At 45.4% G+C, this 20,942-nt stretch overlaps 1 protein-coding gene and 1 long non-coding RNA gene across 7 annotated transcripts in view; one reads left to right on the forward strand and one right to left on the reverse strand.

Moving 5' to 3' along the window:
* The window catches only part of OSMR (oncostatin M receptor), a 50,608-nt gene that overhangs the window by 29,438 nt on the left and 228 nt on the right, over window positions 1-20,942 (reverse strand). For 4 of the 6 annotated variants that reach the window (XR_012030226.1, XM_072824818.1, XM_072824816.1 and 1 more), the window contains 2 exons: window positions 8,721-8,806; window positions 3,549-3,721 (listed from right to left, as the gene is read on the reverse strand). Coding sequence is in view for 4 of the 6 variants with exons in the window: in XM_072824818.1 (XP_072680919.1) it covers window positions 3,549-3,721; window positions 8,721-8,793 (246 nt within the window). In the remaining 2 variants the exon portion in view is untranslated. Of the gene's footprint in view, window positions 1-88; window positions 703-3,548; window positions 3,722-8,720; window positions 8,807-9,271; window positions 9,323-20,942 lie in introns of those variants that run through there. The other 2 variants (XM_072824817.1, XM_072824819.1) reach the window with 2 other exon arrangements.
* LOC140632621 (uncharacterized) lies at window positions 702-19,929 on the forward strand. Its single transcript, XR_012030230.1, has 4 exons — window positions 702-1,761; window positions 5,151-5,221; window positions 7,053-13,444; window positions 17,027-19,929. It is a non-coding gene; the product is annotated as an uncharacterized lncRNA (long non-coding RNA).

The raw sequence follows: 20,942 nt of genomic DNA on the forward strand, positions 1-20,942 counted from the left end.
CACCCCCAGGGTCACCAGCCACTCCAGGCCCCTCTCCACTGGACCCAGCCCACAGCCGGTAATGCTTTGCCTTCCCCAACTTCCCCACCTGTTCTCCACTGTGCAGCCAGAGAGGACTTTGCAAACACTTCCAACCAGATCCTGTCACCCCTCTTCTTCCGTGGCTCTCAGGATAATGAAGGAAACTGAGCATGACCTCCAGCATCCGGTGTGGTCCAGCCCAGGCCACACCTGCCCCTCTGTGCTCCACGCTGTCAGGCCTGGGAGCTCACAGCCCTTCCCTCTGGGCCTCAGCTCACGGCCATGGGCTCTCCCCAGAATATTCTTCTCCACCTTCCCTGCAAAATTAGCTTCTAATCCTCTTTCTTCTGGTGGCACCAAGAGACCTTCTTCCAAGTTGCCGGAGAAGGTCAGGCCCCTTGTCGGCAACCAGCACCGCCCTTCCCACACCTGGGACACTCCTGTTTGCGGCTTCGTCCCCTCAGCACTGACAGACCTACGCCTTGAACTGCTGGACCCAGGCTCACGGTCCCGAACCATGTGCTGAGTGATTTCAGCGGCTCATTCATGTGCAGAGGGCTCTATCTTTCTGACACTCCTGGCAAGGACTCTGTCCAACCCCAACTTGTGCTTCGTACTGTTTACAGCCTTTAATGGAGGAGATAAAACTTTCCTTGAATGCATCGATTCAGTGACTTTTTTTTTTTTAATGTGATGAATCGTGTTTGGGCTGTTTGTTTTCTTTCTTTCTTTCTTTCTTTCTTTCTTTCTTTCTTTCTTTCTTTTTCTTTCTTTTTTTAAAGATTTTATTTATTTCTTCATGAGAGACACAGAGAGAGGGGGAGAGGCAGAGACACAGGCAGAGGGAGAAGCAGGCTCCACGCAGGGAGCCCGACGTGGGGCTCGATCCCGGGTCCCCAGTGGCGCTAAACCACTGAGCCCCCAGGCTGCCCTGGGCTGTCTTCATTCATTGAGGCGGCAAGTTTAATTCGGCAGATGCCAGTAAGTCGCAAGAAACTGGCGCGTACATCTCTTGGAAGCGCGAGCGAGGCCCCGGACTCTTCCCTGAGGCGCACACGACCCCTGGCGGCCTCGGCTCGGGCCTCCTCAGGCTTGAGCGCCACCCGACGCTGCCTTCTCCTGCCACTGACAGGACCACAGAGCAAGTGGCCGGAGGGCGGACACGGAACGGGCTGTGGGCGGCCCACGCCATCCATCCGGGTCCCTGGCCCGGCCGCAAGCACCTGGGCCTCTCGGGCCGGCCGTCCGCGCGGGAGTCCTGAAGCGGCCCCTCCTCAGCAGCAACGACCGGGCCGGGGCCTGCGCTCCAGGGAACTGCCCCGCGAGGGGAGGTTGTGCTCCTCACAGAAGCAGCCCCGAGGCGGGCTCCGTTCCCGCAACCGGAGGGGGATCTCAGGGGTCTCCTGGACTCCGGGCCTGTGAGGGTCAGACAAGGGCTTCTGGAGGCACTGGCTGGGCCGGGAGGCATGACCAGCCACCGACGACCGGGGGTGCCTGTGGCCGTCACCCCCGTGTGGGCCTCTGGGAGGCGGTGGATGCTCTCCTGGCTCTGGCCCCTTGAGCAGCACAACGGACCTCTCCGGGCTTTGGTGTTCTCCTTTCCCCAGTCAGGCTGGCCTGGGTGACACGGGGACCATACCCTGGACAAGCAGAACTCTAGTCTCAAAGATCTGGGGCCTCAGTAGGTTCCCGGAAGAGGTTTCACAAGCTGTTTTACCCTGAATAAAGAACTCTTAACGAGTAAGTGAAAACAGACATGAACAACTCCCTGTCAGAAAAATTTAAAATGGGATCCACTGGGTCTATGGTTAGCGTTCCTTCTGCTGACGGTGTTATTCGGTACTAGTTTTCCATGAATTCTTCCAGAATTTCTCTCAAATTTCTTTTTCTTAGACAACTGGCCTCAATATATCCTTCGTACAATATTGTACTGGGTCCAAGTCAACAACTGGTGAGTGTATCCGTTAAGAATATAAAAATATGAAAATATAAAAATGATTGGCATGAGGTACAATAGCGGGAAGATGCGCCGATAATGAAAGGTGAGCAGCTGTACATGAGCAATGCAATCACTTAAAATCACAACACGAAACAACTCTCATTAAAAAACAAAACAAACAAACAAAAAAAACGAAACAACTCTCATTGTGGGAAACTACTCTTAGATGAGTGGAAATGGAGACCTGGCATCAATCCTAAATTGACAGAATCAGAGTTATATAAAGTAAATTTATATTTATATAAAGTAAATTTATATATACTTTAAGGCTCTCACTCAGATCTCAAATGCAGTCATGAATATGAAATGTAACTAGAGGCTTTAAAATTAACGGCATTTATACTTTACTAAAGAAACAAACCAGGGGATCCCTGGGTGGCTCAGCGGTTTAGCGCCTGCCTTCGGCCCAGGGCGTGATCCTGGAGTCCCGGGATAGAGTCCCACATCGGGCTCCCTGCATGGAGCCTGCTTCTCCCTCTGCCTGTGTCTCTGCCTCTCTCTCTGTGTGTCTCTCATAAATAAATTAATTAATTAAAAAATCTTAAAAAAAAAAATCTTTAAAAAAAAAGAAAAAGCAAAAAAGAAACAAACCATTCTGAATCCCTGGGCCCATGCTTCTACTGCCTGAGAAGAGAGCAGCCTTCTGCTGAGCTAATGAAGGTCCCCAGGAGTGACACATCCCTGTGTTCCCCTTCTCACCAGGCAAGTTCCCCTTCAATGAGAAAACATTCCATCATGTTGTCCTTCAACATCCGGGGATAATGAATGAACATGGTATATGCAGGTAGATTATTAAGGTTCCCCAGACCAGACAATGGAAATTGAAAGAAACCACCAAAGTGTCCCAACACTTTGGAGAAGCATCAACTAAATGGACATAGCCATGAGTTGAACCAAGACAAGTGGAAAATCTACCCCAAATAACTCAAAGGCAAAATGATTGTGAAATGAAGGACTTTCATGATTTAATTTGTTGTAGAAAAAGCCACAAGTGAGACAACAAAGGACATCTTGAGCTACTCTCCAACATGGTGGGTGGGTCCAGGAAGAAGCTCTTTGCTGGATAGAACACACAGTGCTGAGACTCATCCTACCTCGTATTTTGGCACAGTATGAAACAGACAGGAAGCCACTGGCCAGAAGGATGTTGCCAAACAATTATATCTTACTTAGGAAAATGTCTGGTGGACAGGGAAGAAAGAGGGAAGAGGAAAAAGGTTGATGGTCATGGATTTTTGGAATTAGGCTTAAGGGCAGCTCCAGTGTCCTGCTTAGGGGACAGAGCAGAAATGAGGAAATGATCTACTTCCTTAACACACCTCATCCAACCTACTGAACCAAAGCTGTCATGTTACTTGGTCCCATACTCTCTTAACTAAAAACACAGAAATGTAATTGTTTTTGGAAAACCATATTGAGTTGCCAAAATGTTTGCATATTGGCATTTTTGAGGATGTTATAAAAAACAAATCATGGTGTCAGGAAAGGATATTTAAAATGTTGATCCAAAAAAAAAAAAAATACTTACCACCCAGATGACATTAGATGTTTTAATTCGACTGATTTCTATCTGAAAAACCATTTTTAATTCCTGATGATAAGCAAGGTTGTGGACACTCCATTGTAAATGCAAACACTGATGTGTAGAATTGATGGAAACTTTCAAGGATTCAGGGGCCCATGGCAAAGGTTCAGACAAAACTGAAAGACCAAAAGCAAATACGAAATAATGTTTAATGGGAGCGCAATTGAATAGTTACAGATAATAAACAGGTCAATACCACCACTGTTTAGTTTTGGAAAATATTGCTCACATGTGCGTCTTAGAAGCAGACATCTTGGAAGTCTGTAAGGGAATTCAGAAATCACTTGGTAGATAAAGAAATTAGGGCTTAGATAAATGAAATTACTTACTCAACAATTCATAGCAAGTTAATAAAGAGATAAACAGTAAAACAAAACAAAAGGATACTTTATTGGACAATCTAACTGGTTTAGAAATTTCTAGCAAGGCTATATAAGAGGACTTTTGGCTGTAAATTTCATATTTCTGGAAATCAAAAATGAGTTTTCTGCTTGGAAATCAATATTTCACAGTTTATTAAAAAACCATAAAGTGGGAGCATACCCTATCTCTAGACATGATTGCTTATATCTCAATGCACTAAACTTAAAACACCTCTGGCAAGAATTTACTAATTTACTAAACTCTGTGGATGCGACCAGCAAGACACTTAGCGTGAAGTAAAGTAATGATGACAATGTCTTTAGCTCAAGGAAGGAACCCAGTTGGAGAGACACAGGGGTTCAGGACAGGAAAATCCACAGAGAGATAAAGCAGATTGGTGATTGCTGGGGGCTAAGGAAGAGAGCAATACTGCTTCATGATTACAGGGTGATAAAACTGTTTTGGAACTACACAGAGGTGCTAGTTGTGTATTTCAAATGTACTAAATGTCACTGATTTGTTCCTTTTAACCATAAAATGATTAATTTTTTGTTATGCAAATTTCACCTCAATTTTTTTTTACATAGACATAATCATGATCAAAATGTTCAAATGATACAGAAATTGAGAACCCACCATCCTACCAATTCCATTCTCTCTCCATTGCCAAGTTTAACTATGTGTTTTTCTCAATCTTTCCCAAACACTGAAAAAAATACACTGGACTATGCATTCCATTTTATATTTTTTTAAAGTACTTATGTTATTTTTTATATATTTTTTAAGTACTTATTTATTTTTTTAAAGTACTTATTTATGTAGTACTTATGTACAACAAAGGGAAGTAAAATTATAATGTGACTATTCATTATTTCTGGATGGCGAGGTTGAGTGATTTTAGTTTGCTTTTTTATACTTTTCTGTATTTTGTAAATGTTCTTCAGAAACATGCATTACTTTCAGAACCATATGATATGCTAGATTTTACAAGAAATATTCTTCATAGTGGTTCACTCCACTATGATGATACTTCAGAATGCGTAATTTAGTTTTTCTGGGTCAATTTGTACCAAAAGACTGGCACCAGTTATTTTTCCAGTCTTATTACCCACTTAAATTAACTAATTGGCATTCTGAGTCTTCTTTTGTTTTATTTATTTGTTTGTTTATTTATTTATTTAGTATTCTGATTCTTGATGAGCTTTGGCAGAGTGAATCCTTTATCAGACCCTGTTTGGACAAAGTGTAATGAGGTAAGTTGGAATTTCTGAACGCTCAAAGCCCCAAAAATATGGTGGCCACTTTCTATTATTATTATTGGTTAGAGACTTTTTTCTCTACTTTGCAAATAAAATCTCCCTATTCTTAGTTCTAGTTAAAGGCAACAGCCATTATTCATCTTCTTCTTAAACCAGTCCGTTGGGTGAGTCTTCCAAGCCTCAGATGTAAGCTAACCTAAGAGAGATACAGGAAAATGAAAGAGCAGTTCCCTTGTGGAATAGGAGGAAGTGGTTTTAATAATTTTGGCACCAATAGCACCAGAGAATGCCGGGTGCCTATAGAATCATCCTGTCTTCCCTAGCCCTCGTTCCATCCTGTCTGTAGAGTAGTTTGTGGCGTCAGTTTCACAGTGTAGATGCAAACTCCCTGGAGGGTAGAGGCATAGACATGTTTGGCATAGACATGTTTGTACAGACTTTTGTCCCCAGCACTTGGCACAACCTCTTCCCCGCGGCAGATGTTGACCTCAAATTACACAGACCCAGGATCTCCACATGTTCTCAAGAGCATGACAAGCAACAGTTCACTAACCCCTCTACTCATCTTTGGCTTCTCTTCTCCCCAGGGCTGTTTTTCTAAGTCCTTGCTCAAGCACTGATCACAGCGTGCTATCAGAGCCTGTCCCGGGTTTGTTTCTCTAAGGACTGTGAGCTAAACACAGGTGGGCCAAGTCTTACTCAGCTCGGTGACACCAGGTCTAATAACACACCTGTCATGGGAGATACCCAGTGACCGTTTGCTGAATGAATGAGTCAGCTTCCAGTATCAACTGTATTTCTGGAAGCTCTAGAAAGCTACTGCATGAGGCTCTAGGTAGAAAAGGAAGTAGGTATTGACGTATACCATCAGTAAGTATGGGATGACTAGGGTAGTTGAGAGACATCAATCAGGAAGAATTTGGTCAAAGGCAAATGAGGACTTCCTTGGGAAACAGTGGGAAATGTCAAGGTAAAGTCAGGGAGACTAAGGGACCGCACAGGTTCTTAAGTCTAGCCCTATTATTTCTCAGATGCGGAAGCTGAGTTTAAAAAAAGCGAAGTGACTTTCCCAAGCTCAACACAACCAGACAGGAATACAGGGTTCTTGGCCCTGAGCCCAGCTCTCTTTTTATGACGCTGTACTGGATCATGGCCCAGAAGGGCAGACTTGGTGATCAGAGAGCCTGGGGCTTACTCATAGACTCTCCTCCCACTTTCCTCACCCAGTTTCTCTATGGCCCCAACAATAATTAAGAAAAGAAACCACGTCCCTTTAGAAGTTGGGACATCACGGAGCCATTAAATAGAATGTTATTTCTAAAAGAACACTGAATACCAAAGGTAAAAACCCTCATCATATGTTGTACTGCTTTAAAAAGTATAGGGATGCCTGAGTGGCTCAGTGGTTGAGCATCGGCCCTGGCTCAGGTCATGATCCTGGGGTCCTGGGATCGAGTCCCACATCAGGTTCCCATAGGGAGCCTGCTTCTCCTGCTTCTCCCTCTACCTGTGTCTCTGCCTCTCTCTCTGTCTCTCTCATGAATAAATAAATAAAATCTCTAAAAAAATTTTTTTTAAGTATATATTAAAGTATACAAACAAAATACACATATTTTACCTGGATATACTTTTTAATACTTTACTTATATTTAAGTATTATAGTACAATTTCCCAGTATATATATTTATACTATATACAACATAATACTTTATATATAGTTTAATAACTATATAGAGTATAAATATTTCTAGTATATATAGTATAATTTCACTTCTATAAAAAAATCTACATATTTACATCTCCGTCTTGGTCTGTATGTATTTAGATAAGAGAATGGAAGAAAAGACCACCAAAATACAAACCAGTCACCACCTCTGACTGAAGCAGACAGGGCCCCAGTGCTTACTGGAAGTGAGTCTCATCGGTCAGGAGAAGCTAGGACATCTGAACTGGAGTCTCAGCCCCGAGCCTGGCTGGGTTATCGCGTGGGAGGCCCATTCGTTTTAGTGGAGGTTTAGCAGGTACTTGGCAGATGCACAAAAATTGAGACAAGAAATCCAAGCAGTGTGAGGACAAAGACAAGATTACTTGGCAAAGCAGGCACACTTAGCTGAGAAAGCTGGAAGCAGAAACAAAGACTGGTGGAGAGAGAAACAGGTAAATTCATGGCTGATCGACATAAATGAAGCTGAAAGGGTACTTTCCTCACCCAAGCTGCTTCTGAGAACAGAGTGTCTTGTACGTACATAGTTGATCGTCATTGGATCAGATGAGACTTCGCAAGGGGAGTGAGCTGTGCCAAAAGCTAGGACTTAAATAAATACCCAGGAATTTCTGGAGAGCCTGGAGTTGGGGGCATGGGCCTGTCTGAGAATCAGGAGCTCCCACTGGACCTAACCTTCCTACAGTACAGACTGCCCCCTCAGCCCAGATGTGTCACGCTCAGCAGTAGGACAGATCGGGTGAGGGGTATACACACTACAAATGAGAAATCCTAATTCCCATCTTTCAGCTCCAGATCAAGGGAGATTGCCAACAAACTACGAGTTTTAAGAAGCCAAAAAAGTAGCATCTTCTTATGTATGCTGAACCTAAAAGAAATGGACCCAAACTTAAAGAATACCAGACAGAGGACAGAGCTATTACCAGAACAAAATCTCCTTTGTATTTCCAACTATCTTTTCACAGAGCTTTAAGGGAAATAGAAAAATCCTATGGGTATTTCTTGCCAACAGCACTTTCAGAAATCCATGGAAAGGGAATCTGTGAGTAATTACTAAGAGCATATGCCTGTACTCTGTTACAAAGGCAGTACAGCAGAGAATAAACACAGAAGGAGGAAAATGTAGAGCTTAGTAAAACACAGGCAGAAGCAACACAAACTTTATCAACCAGTAGGCTCTCTCAAGCCTGAGTACCTTCAGACTGGTTCAAAGTAATACACAAAGTACTTACAAACATTTTGTACGTGTGGAATTCTTATTGCCACCACTCACAAAGCTGACTTCCTGAAAAATGCCCTCACTGGGACAGCAGCTAAGTGACAAATACTGTTTCTTTTTCCATAAACAGGATTTCAGCACTTAACATATCATCTTGGAGCACATAGCTTCTCAGTGGATGCCGCTGAAGGACATCACAACTTGTTCTAACCCAGTGGCCCACCCCGGTCTGGTACATCCCATCCCCACACAGCAACTCCTCTGGAGACAGCCACTCACAATATATCTACCACGAAGTTCTGTGGAACTCGAGCCACTCATGAGCGCCCTGGTGGCCAGCGCACTGGCCAGAAAATGAGGGGTAAGGTGTGGCTAATTACACGATGAGCTACCAAGACCTTAGCTCAGGACTAAGGAAACACTGCCACTCACCAATTCCAAGGAATTTCCAAAGAAAAGACTTGTGCAACTTTCCTCTTCAGCACCAATTACCCTTTTTTTTTTCTTCTGTGTGATTTTCTTTTTCTTTTACTATTCTTTCCACAACTTACCTTCACTCTGGAGAGTTCTCAAGGACAGCAATGCCAAGAAGAATGTTGTCTGAAAGACTGAAAAGACAGCCATAGGTTCTAGATTGCTGGAAAAGATAAATGACACAGAAGGAAAATTTTATTTAATTTTAGCTCCGAGCTAAAATTTCTTTGACCCCATGGTGGTAGATGATGGTGTTGGGGGCTCCCACTCTTCTCTCCTTCCTCCATCTGCACCCCCTGTCATGTGAGTCTGGAGTCCCCCCTGTCTCCCAAAGGAAGAGTATGTTTCCCTGCTGCAGGTGACTTGCACTGGCTCCTAACTGCAGAAGCAATGGTGTGCCACCTTGAGCCTGGGCCTCAAAAGACCTGTGTAATTCTGCTTGCCCTTTCATGTTTCCGCCTTTGGCATGAGAAGAGCACGTCTGGGCTACCCTCCATGGAGCCAGGAGAAGGAGCAAGAGGGTCGGCAGCAGGGCTGCTTCCCCTGGGGCCAGCTTCGGTCAGCCAGCTGGTCAACCAGCAGCCAGCCCAGAGCCCCCACCCCAGATGCAGGAGTTATGGGTGCTCACCGCTGTTCCAGCACAGAAGTGACCTGCCAATTTCTTCAAACCAAGCGAAGGCTAGTAAAGAAAAGTAAAGCAAAGAAACAGTAGTGAAACATAAAAAAATAAAAAATAAAAAAATAAAAAAAAGGACCATGGTCTCAGACGAGCTAAATTTGAATTAATTACTTATAGGGGAGTCATCCTCGATCTTCCCTGTCTCCCTTATTAAAATTTCACCGTGTTAACCCCAGCACATTCCACCTAAGGAGATTGGCAGTATTTCATTGTTCAAAATAATTTCCGGTTTTCCTCACTTTAGAGGAGGGTTGTAAACAGCAGGTCAAAGAGCGTCACTGATTCATCGGGTCCTTTGACCACAGGACAATCTGAGGGCACAACAAGTGAACCTAGATGACTTCAAGGAGGCTAATGAGTTCTTAATTTAATAATAAGTGTGTTAGTCAAGGGAAGCCCGAGGAGTTTCACTTTTCTACTTCAAAGTCTGACTCATCCCAGAGACAGGCAATGAAACCAGAGTCCATTTTGCCTCTGTCTAGCCACCTGGCCCTCATCAAAGCCAGAAGAAATTCAGTGACCCAGATCATCCATTTTCACTACCCACAACTAAATGGTAACAACAGTGAAGACAGAAAAAGAATACACCAAGCCCTTAAATTATTCTACAGTAGTCAAGTCTGCTTCCCTAGGAGCCCAAGTGCCAGCAGAAGAAAAGTCTGCAAATGACAGCTTTTACTCATATGCCTTTAAGCCCCCTTTCCTCTCCTTCTATTTTTGGCAAACAGGTCCTTGACACCTCTCTCAAATCTCTACTGACAACTTCAGGTAGGTTCCTACTACCACTAAATGCCAAAGCCAGGGAGAACACGAATTCAAGAGAAAATCATTTCTGCTCAGAACCAAAGGCAAGGCAAAGGAAAATGCTAACATATGAAGTGTGTGTCACTCAGTGTGCAACTGAACCATCCTTCCAGTCCCAGTCTATGGGCACAGATCGGATCCTCCTAACACTGACATCCCCCGAGGACACAGGATCCAACCCCCTGAGGAATGCATGGCACCACACTGTAAGGAAATCTCATCCCATACATTGGAAAACAGATGATCAGGGAGTGATGTAGGTTGTCTCGTGTTCTCTGTAGGAAAGGGCTGTTTAAAATGTGTTTTGTTGTTTTTTTTTTTCAAATTTTGGAGTTCTGGGACATCAAATATTTCATGTCGCAAAATTTAAACAAATTTGTAGGGATAGAGGAGTTTCAAACTACAAGTTGGAAGCCACCTATCAACTAAGGGTAACCAGAAATGAAACAATAAAAGCTGCCGTGTAACAGCATTGAAAAATAGGGGCAGCCCGGGTGGCTCAGTGGTTTAGCGCCGCCTTCAGCCCAGGGCTGATCCTGGAGTCCCGGGATCGAGTCCCATGTCGGGCTCCCTGCAGGGAGCCTCTTCTCCCTCTGCCTGTGTCTCTGCCTCTCTCTCTCTCTCTGTGTCTCTCATGAATAAATGAATAAAATCTTAAAAAAAAAAAAAAGAAAAGAAAAGAAAATAGTATTTACGAGGGACTTGTTTCCATGGTTTCCACGGCCTGGGGATCACAGAAAGTCCTTGAGAATCACCGGGACACTTGTCTGCGGTCCTGCCCCTCCCCACCGTCCTGCCCGTGGCAGGTTGTGAACCCGGGGAGGTGAGGTTCAGCAGCCGTTCAGGTCCGCCGTTTCTTCCTTCATCTCTCCCGCCGATGTGCACAGGTTTACACATGCTGGACAGGTGGCAACCCTGACCCAGCGGTCCCCGCGGCTACTTCTGGCCGTGTGACTGGCCAGCCGCCCTGCCAACGCCTGAGGCCCCAGGCCACCTCAGGACCGCTTGCTGAGGGACTATGGGGTCTAGCTATTGCCTGAGCACCTTCCAGTAAAAGCAGGAGAGGTCACCAAAACTTGCAGAAAGAGAGTCAGCAGCCGGGAACATCCCAGAGACAGCCTGGGCTCTGAGCCAGCTGCCCCCAGGCCCCAGGCCACTGACCGCCCAGCCCACGGGCCTCCCCTCCCCTCCCCTGTACATCGCCTCCAGCTACCTGGGCCCTACCCCGAGGGCCCCGGCTCCTTGCTGGTGAGCTCCCCACTAGTACCACTAGACCGTGAAGGAGCTGGGGGGTGGGGACAGGTTGTGCCAACACCCCAAGGTGAGGGGGGACAGTGCCGGGCTTATTCAGGGGACAAGAGGACCTGGTGTTGCAGGAGGCAAGGAGGTGAGAGGCAGACGTGCAGTCAGAGGGCCGCAGACGGGGAGCAGCGGGGAACCTCGTCCCACCTGCGGCTTCTACCCCGAACCAGGTGGGAGCCACGGGGGAGTTTCGGGAAAGGAGTAATGCGGCGTCACTCAGAGGAACAGGAAGGCCCGGTGACAGCGACGGGAAGGGCTGGAGGGGACAGGACGGGTGGGAGGGCAGCGGAGAGGAGGTGACGCAGTAGTCCAGGGACAGTGGCGCTGGCTCAGGCCAGGGTGATGGCAGTGGGGGTGGGAAGAGGGCTGGGATTCGGGAGATTTTAAAGGGAGGGCAATGGTGATGCTCCGGATGGTGGCCTGGAAAGGTGGCACAGAGAGAGAAAGGGGTCCGCGCAGGAGCTCTGAGGGCTCTCGCCCTAAACTGTTCCTCGCGCCCCGCAGATCCCTGACAATGCAGCATCTCATCTCCCTGCCACAGACCCCTGACAATGCAGCATCACCCCCCCATATACCCTTGACAATGCAGCATCGCCCTCTGCAGACCCCTGACAATGCAGCATCTCATCTCCCCCGCAACAAACCCCTGACAATGCAGCAACCACCCCTGCAGACCCCTGACAATGCAGCATCACCCCCCACAGGCCCCTGACAATGCAGCACCTCATCTTCCCCCCCGCCCCCGCAGACCCCCGACAACTCAGCCCCCCGCTTCCTATACCCCCTGGAGGATGAGGGTGCAGTGTGGGATGGGGGCCGTGCCCCTTCCTGGAGGCTGGCGGCTCTGGCACCTTCTCCCGGGCATTCGGGGCTCCGGTGTGGCTGCTTTTCCTCCCCGCCCGGCTCCGACGGACAAGGCCCTGCGCCTCTTCCTTCCCAGCCTCTGGGTCCCCACATCCCTGGGGGAGCGCTGGTGCTGGCACCCCCCTGGGGGAGAGGGAAGCCGGGCGGGAAGCAGCAGGGTTCAGACAGCACCCCCACCCCACATCACCCCAAATCCATTCCTAATTTCTCTCTGCTGTTCAGATCTCCCTGATTCCTGACCAGGCTCGGAGCTGGGGGAGGACAGGCTGGGGGCCCCCCACTGCCGGTCACCATCCGAGGACACGGTTGCTCCCCAGAAGTATCGGGTCAATGAATCAAAACGTGAACCAAGTTTCTCACATCCTTCCTTCTTGGCTTTCAACTTTATTTTACGAAATAGGTTCCTTTTCAGGCCCTTGCACTTTTTCTATTGCCAAATACTGCCCAATCCAGAGTCTTTCACATACGTGTCCTCGCCGGGGAGGAAAGGAAGAGGGAAGTCGAAAAATCACCTACTCGTTTTGTAGAACTTCTCATTCAAATCCTGCCTCTGGGCAAACTGGAGATGCCTTTGAGTGTCCCTCAGTACAAACACTCCCGTGCACAACAAAGCACAAGGTTCACCAGAGGTAGAAGAAGTCTGCCCTCCTTCACTGGCACTTCTTGTTCTGTCATTACCAAAATATTTATTCCTGGGAGGTTTCCTCACCATAAATAATCCGCATGAGAAGCAACATGACCAGTCATTTGCTTCCCAAGAACATGAGTGTGTTGCCAACCGCTTCAAAATTGGCTGGGTGCCTCATGATGTCACATGCAAATACTGTCTTAAAGAAAGAAGCTATTCATCCAGGACGTGTGCTCGGGTGTTGGGGTGTGTGCTCCCTGTGAGAGAGTTCTGTGTGGCAGCACGAAGAGCTGCCCATTCCCCCCAATTCTCAGATTCATCTGTCTTTATTTCTTTTTTTATGAGCACTGCTACTTGTCCTTGGGGGCCCTTTTGAAAGGGCCTCCACCATAATAGCACAGGATGGACCACCTGTAGGGCTTCACTCCAATTCCACCATCCCTTCCTCCTAAAGTATCCACCACGGGGAGGTGTGCCCAGAAGAAGGTTCAAGCACACCTTCCCCGCTCTTCTCACCTACCTGGGTAAGTGTTTCTACTAGTTTTGTAAGGTCATTCCTTATTTAGGAGCCCTTATGCACAGCTGATTTTCTTTTTTTTTTTTTTTTTAAGTAATATTTTACTAAAGATTCATGGATCTTGTGATTCCAGCTAGGATTAAAGCAGAGGGAAAAGAAAGCTGGAATAGTCAAATGTGTGGGCCCTGATGTAACGTTGCTGGGGGTCAAATCACTGCCCTGGCACTTAATAATCATATCAACGTGGGCAAGGTACTTTACCCATTGAAGCTTTAGTTTCTTTTCTCTAAAATGAGAATAAAGAACCTACTTCATAGGATGGGCACGGAGATTAAATGAGATTATGAGAATCTGTACATAGAAAATTCAGTTAAAGTTAATTTTTAATCATTATCGCTATTGCCTCACTCCCTTCAATGAAATAAATTCCAGATGAACAAAGATATAAATGCAAGAAATGCAAACATTAAACTTACTAGAATATTTGTATAATCTGTTTCTGCATGATATAAAACCTAGAAGCAATAGAGTATACACTCATTAAATGAACACTGAAAAAATTTTAGTGCTATAATTGGCCCAACAAGAAACTGGGAACAATAGTTTCAATACTTAGGGCAAAGGGTTGCTATTCCTAAAACACAAAGAGCTCTCAGAAGTTAGAAATCAGTCAAAAACAGACAAGCAACCCTACAGAAAAATGGCAGAGGATATGAATATGTAATTCAAAAAGAAGGAAATATCAATAACCAAAAGGAATAAAGAAAAACTAGGCAATATCACTAATAATTAAATGAATGCAAATTACAATAGTAATTGTGTATGTCTGTAAGAGTGTCTGTGTGGTGTCCAACAGGCAAAGCCTAAAAAAGATTTTAATATCTAGCACTGGTCAGAGTTTAAAGCAGGCATTGTTACTCACTGATGGTCAAAAAGTACAACTTTACCAAGGTCATTTTGGCAATAGCTATTAAAATTTCAGTGTGTGAAAAAAAATTTTTTTTCAGTGTGTGTTCCCTTTCATCCAGAAATCCTATTTCTGGAATTTTGTCCTATAGACAGCATGCTTGTGTATGTGTGTCTGTACACAAAATTTATGTATTTTAAAGAATATTCATGTAGGATTCTTAATATTTAGGAAAAATGAAAACAATCCAAATATCTGTGAAAAAGAGTCCGAAAATTTAATGATGATGCGTTCCCACTGAGGAATACTATGCAACTGTCAAAAGGATGAAACTGATCTACATGCTGCCACTAAAGAATATTCAAAAAATACTGAGTGAAAAAGCAAGTTTCAGAATAGCGCGTGCACACAAACACCTCTACAAGAATGGTGTGCAACCGTGCAACCTAGCACCCTCATTAGAAGGACCTACTGCAGGAATGTAGATGACTGGCAGCTTCCACGGCTGTACCTTTGGATCCACTGCACATTCACACCCCAGCCCACAGTCTCTTCAGGCTGCTCCCAGCCAACGATCAAGCCAAACCTTTTCTACTCAACACGGGACTCCGCTAATATGCAACATTTGATTGAAGTCTCGCCATTGGCCCGGGCAAAACATTCTCAGAACTGCTTTGCAGGTGGAAGCGCTTCCTTCTCAATCTTCCTGCTTCCCTGTCACCTCGCACTGGGTCTGTAGGCTTTCTCTCCCTCCTCCTGCTCCCTTCTTTCTTTACCCCTCAGGGCTTCCCCCCAAATCTCTTGCACATCTATTTCTGCCTTGCTGTCTTCTACTTCAAGCATCCAAACTGGCCCCAAGAGACACACCCAACTACTAACACTTAGAAATTTAGAGCTGGGATAAGGTAAAGGAGGTGAGCAGGATGAGGGAAATTATGGTTACCTCTCTCACGCGATGTAATTCTGCGACATAAAGTGTTCTTTAAAACATGTGCATGTTCTACATATATTTACGAATGCAAGTAATTGCAATTCCACTAATTTCATATTTGAACCATATACCTCAACAAGTTAAACTAGTTGACAGTATTTTGTGATTCAAACCCAATCCATTGCAGTCAAACAGACCTAAAAAAAAGGTTGGAATTTTCTAGGTACTAGATCAGCCTATGAGCACGTCATGTGTTTCTGTACAAAAATCTGATCTCTTGGGTCCTGTGACAATACAGGCATTTTAAAAATGCATTTTCTAGGGAGCCTGGAGGCTCAGTTGGTTAAGCGTCCAACTCTTGGTTTCAACTCATGTCATGATCTCAGGGATCAAGAGATCGAGCCCCGCATCAGGCTCTGTGCTAGGCGTGGAGCCTGCTTAAGATTCTCTCCCTTTCCTCTGCTCCTCCCCCATTAAAAAAAAAAAAAAGCATTTTCAAATATAGAAAGTAATCAATGTCCTAGGTCAAAAAAACATACTGCCATTCCCCTCTCACAGACCAGCATGCTTGCTCAAAGCCCCCCCCATTAGGAAGCCTGGGTGTAGAAAGAAGTGACCAAGAAATCACGTGAGGGGTGAAAAATGTATTCACATGACAGTAAAGCTTCTGTTGATTTATAACTTCTCAAGAGTTGACACATGCTATGTTCTCACACAGTGAGACCTGATTCCATGTTTTCCAAGAGTTCTTTTTATCTTATACTTTTCCAGGTGTTCCTTATAGCTTACATTTTTCTATTTGGTAAGACTCTTGAAATTATGATTTTTCTTGTCGTTGACTTTAGATTTTATACTCGGACTAGATAGATTTTATGTGGCTGTCTTCAACTGAAAGCAACAGTTTTAAATAATCTAGGTAGTTAATTGCTTCAATGATTTCAGATCTAAGACTAGAACTTGGTATCATATTTAGTGCTCTCACTAACCTTCTTTCCTTTGGGGGGAAAAAAAAGAAGAAAGGAAGGAAGAGAGGAAGGAAACAACACAACTCTAATTTAGTTCTTTAGCATGTAATATTAAAAGAAAGCACTTTACAGAAAACGAAGTGCTGGGAATCCCTGGGTGGCTCAGCGGTTTAATGGCTACCTTCAGCCCAGGGCGTGATCCTAGAGTCCTGGGATCGAGCCCCATGTCAGGCTCCCTGTATGGAGCCTGCTTCTCCCTCTGCCTGTGTCTCTGCCTTTCTCTCTCTCTCTCACTCTGTGTGTGTGTGTATGTGTGTGTGTGTGTGTGTGTGTGTCTTTCATGAATAAATAAATAAAATCTTTTTTAAAAAAGAAAGAAAATAAAGTGCTTTCTGCCAACCATATCTAATCCAATAGGAAGTAGTATCACTAGCAGCATGATTTTAAATACCAGTAAAAGACTATATACTCAACATAAGGATAAACACATCATCAGGAGATTGCTAGAAACGCAAAATCTGAGATCACACCAACTAAAAGTCTGCATTTATTTTTTTTAAAGATTTATTTATTAAAGCAGGCTCCATGCCGGGAGCCCAACGCGGGACTCGATCCTGGGACTCCAGGATCGCACCCTGGGCCAAAGGCAGGTGCCAAACCGCTGAGCCACCCAGGGAGCCCAAAAGTTTGCATTTAAACGAGACCCTTAGGTGACTTCATATGCACACTGAAGCTTAATAAAAGCACTACCATATTTTATATTGATTACATATTTTTGTCTCCTAGGGTACTACTGATACATACAGAAGATTTACTGGTTCCTTCTATATGAAGTGCACTGCAGAGGCCACAGTAAGATATGAAAGTTAATATGAAATGATCCTAACTAGCATGAATTAGATCTAACTCTCTGCCAGAGAATTAATGAATTTTTTGAGTCCCCACAAGAATCTTATGAAGGAAATTCTATTATTATCCACATACACAGACGAAGATATTCAGGCTAACGAGGTCAAAAGTAACTTTGACATAGGGTGATGTAGTTAATCCAGAACTTGAAACCAGGTGAGTCACACCCCAAAGCACAGCATTTTTCCACCTCCCACTGCTTCCTCCATACTTGGAGTTCATACCAAAATGGAGTTCAAGGCATAAAGAATTATTAAGAATTATAAACCCAAGAAGTCCCAACAAAAATTCCAACAGTTTTTAAAACTTGACAAGCTATTTGTCAAGTTTATACAAAAGAGAAAATGTACAAGAATCATTACCAAAAGAATTTTTGGGGGGAAAAATACAAATGTATACAACTAGATATAAAAACAAAGCTGTAGCATTTAACACGGGTGGTACTGGCATAAGAAGAGACAAAACAGATCCATGAAACAGAACAGAGTCCTGAAATAGACTCTTGTATGAGTAGGAATTTATTTCACCATAAAAACAGAATTTCAAATGAGCTGGAAAAAAATATGGGTACTTAAATGGTATTGGGTGAACTGCCTAAAACTTTAGAAAGAAAAAATAAATAAATAATAAATAAATAAATAAATAAATAAATAAAAATAAAAAATAAAAACTTTAGAAAGAAATTAAGTTACCTCCTTACCTTTCACTTTATACAAAAATCTGGTAAAGAGCTAACTGTACCTATCAAAATAAAAAAAGTATTAGAAGATAATTTTAAAAATAATTTCTAGGTGAAAAAAGATCTCCCTAAGCCAGATGAAGCACAAAAATCGTAAGATTGCAGGGGTACCTGGGTGGCTCAGTCCATTAAGTGACCCACTCTTGGTTTTGGCTCAGGTCATGATCTCAGGGTCGTGAGATGGAGCCCTGTCGGGGGGAGGGCTCTGAGCTCAGTGCAGCGTCTGCTTGAGATTCTCTCCCTTATCCTCTGCTCCTCCTACTACTCACTCTAGCTCTCTCTCTCTAAAAAATAAATAGATCAGTAAAATCTTTTTAAAAATCCTAGGAGTAAAAAAAAAAAAATCCTAGGAGTGCAGAGTTGATTATACAAATATGTAAAACTTCTGTGCATGAGGGGGGGCACTTGATGAGCACTTGATGGACACTGGGTGCTATGCTATATGTTGGCAAATTGAACTCCAATAAAAAAAGATAGATTTGTCTAGCACTATATATTATCTTCAAATGTATGACTCCTTTCACAAATAAAGAGGCAGTGCTCTATAAAAAACAAAAAATAAAAAAAATAAAATTTCTGTGCAGCAAAACATAGCTAAAAACAAAAGCATTATGAATGGATAAACCAAATGTGTATGCATACCATTGAATATCTCTCATTCTTAAAAAAGGAAAAAAACTCTGATACTTGCTACAACATGGATGATCTTGAGGACATTTTTGCTATGTGAAATAAATCCCAAAAAGACAAATGCTAAGTCCTCTATTCATATGACGTACCTGAGATCGTTAAATTCATAGAGAAAGTAGAATGCTGCTTGCCAGGGGCTGGGATCAGGAGGAATGGGGAGTTATTGTTGAATGGGCAGAGAGGGTCAGTTCTGCCAAACGGAAAGAGTTCTAGAGACGAATGGTGGCAATGGCTTTACAACAATATGAGTGTATTTAATAACACTGACCTGTATACTTAAAAATGATAAAATGGTAAGTTTTTTAAAAGCTTTTATTTATTTATTTGAGGAGAGAGCACAAGCACTGGAGAGGGAGAAGCAGGAAAGTTAACATGCAGATTTTTAGGCACCCGTATCCCCTGCCTTGTTCCAGGACCAACTGCAAAACTAAAATGAGAAGGGAAGGAAGGGCGTAGAGCCAGTACCAGTCGCTGGGAAAGAAATGCTCACTTTATGTCCCTTTTTTTTTTTTTTTTTTTTTTTAGATCAAGGACTTCCCTCTCGAGGGAAAGGAGGGCCAGGTCTCACTGTTCCTGTAATTGAGCAAGATGACACTCAGATTTCCTTCTACCCAAGCCAACAATGTCCCAGCCCAGTTCCCACAAAGAAAACATTCTCCTTCCTCTTGTGGGAGCATATTACCACTGATTGCTCTTTCAAAACCATAGTAGTTTTCTTGATTTGGTTCCTTTTTCAGGAAAAAAGGAGTTATACGGAACATCAGAGACTCTGAAACACCTCGACGTGTCTCTGTGGGTCTTTCAGGTTAAAGAAAGGGGTAGAAGGAGAGACCCAGTGTGTAAGTATCCCCCTCCCCCCGCCGTAGGCTGAGTCCTGTTGGACCCTGTCAAGCTTGCCTGTGATGTAAAAGGCTCAGACACATCTGCTTGGAACAACAGGCAGGCCTGGGGCCAGGGTGTCAGTCACCAGGAAGCAAGTTACAGCTGAGAATGAATTTTGCCCAGCAAACCACTATCAGGTCGGAGGTCCCTGCCACTCTTAGTTTCTAATACTTCTCTATGCTACCAGGGCAGACACAAAGTGAGCATGACCTGAAGGTTCTAAATAGGCAGCTGAAGCTGGAGTTCAATGCGTTAAAAAGATCCAAGATTGGGGCGCCTGGGTGGTTCAGTCGGTTAAAAGTCAGTCTGCCTGGAGCTCAGGTCACCATCCCAGGGTCCTAGGATGGGGCCCACCACAGGGTCCTTGCTCAGCAAAGAGTCTGCTTCTCCCTCTCTCTGCTGCTCCCTCTGCCTGTGTTCTCTTTCTCTGTCAAATAAATAAATAAAATCTAAAAAAAAAAAAAAAAAAGATCCAAGATTGATACTGAGGCACAGCGCTTCGGAGCCCTTCCATCTCAGCAGCCCAGGAGAGAGACCAAGGAGGACTGGAATGAGGCCCCGCCCCCAGGACCACTCCAAAAAGGGTCCCGGAGGCTGAGGCACAACATAGTGCCCCTAAGCAGACTTCAAAGCCAGTCCCTGACTCACCTGTCAGCTGTGTGACCACAGACGAGCTCCTGAACAGAAGTTCAGAGAACTGGGCCTTCCTGGGCAGAGAAAATGCCAAAACCATTACCGACCTCACTGGCGGAGCTGCAAGGGGCTGGTGTATGTAAAGCACCCAGGACACTGCCTGGTTCCTACTTGAGTAGGAACTTAAGAGGCACCTGTTACTCCGCACAGGAGAAGCCGAGGCTGAGCAGATGAGTAACTGGAACCAACCCCCAAGTCAGCTTTAGACTTGGGCAGGACACCCCGAGCTCCCCGACCCTGCAGCTCGTAGCAAACACGCTGCTGCATTCACTGCCATCGGAGCCTCCACGCTCACCCCCACATTTACTCCTCCTGGGCGGGGTCTCCCCGCGGCACCCAACAGGCACCCAAGAGCGCGCCTCGCCGCTCGCTCGCTCGGGGCGGGCACCCGCAGGCCGCAGGTGTCAGGGCCAGGTCTCCCCGGAGCCACCGCAGCCCGCTCCCCGCGGTCCTGCGCGGGTCCTGCGCCCCCTCCACGCGGGCGGGCGGGCGGGGGAGGGGGGCTTGCAGGCCCAGGTCTCCCGCGCTCGGCCGCGCGCCCGGCGCCCCTTCGCTGCACGTGGCGGAGGCGGGAGGCGGGGGGCGGGGGGTCCGCCCGGGGGCGCCCGCAGCTCCGCGCCGCCCACTTCCAGGCGACCACGCGCACCGGGAGCGGGGCGGCGGGTCTCGGGGCGCCGAGGGGCTGCGGGGGAGTCGGGCGGCGCAGTCCCGCGGGGGGGGGGCAGAGGCGCCTCCCGCGGGGGTCCTAACTCCGTAGCCCTTCCCGCCGCGGGCACAGACCTCCCTCCC

Source organism: Canis lupus, chromosome 4 (assembly GCF_048164855.1).
Source record: "Canis lupus baileyi chromosome 4, mCanLup2.hap1, whole genome shotgun sequence".
NCBI classification, from domain to species: Eukaryota; Metazoa; Chordata; class Mammalia; order Carnivora; family Canidae; genus Canis; species Canis lupus.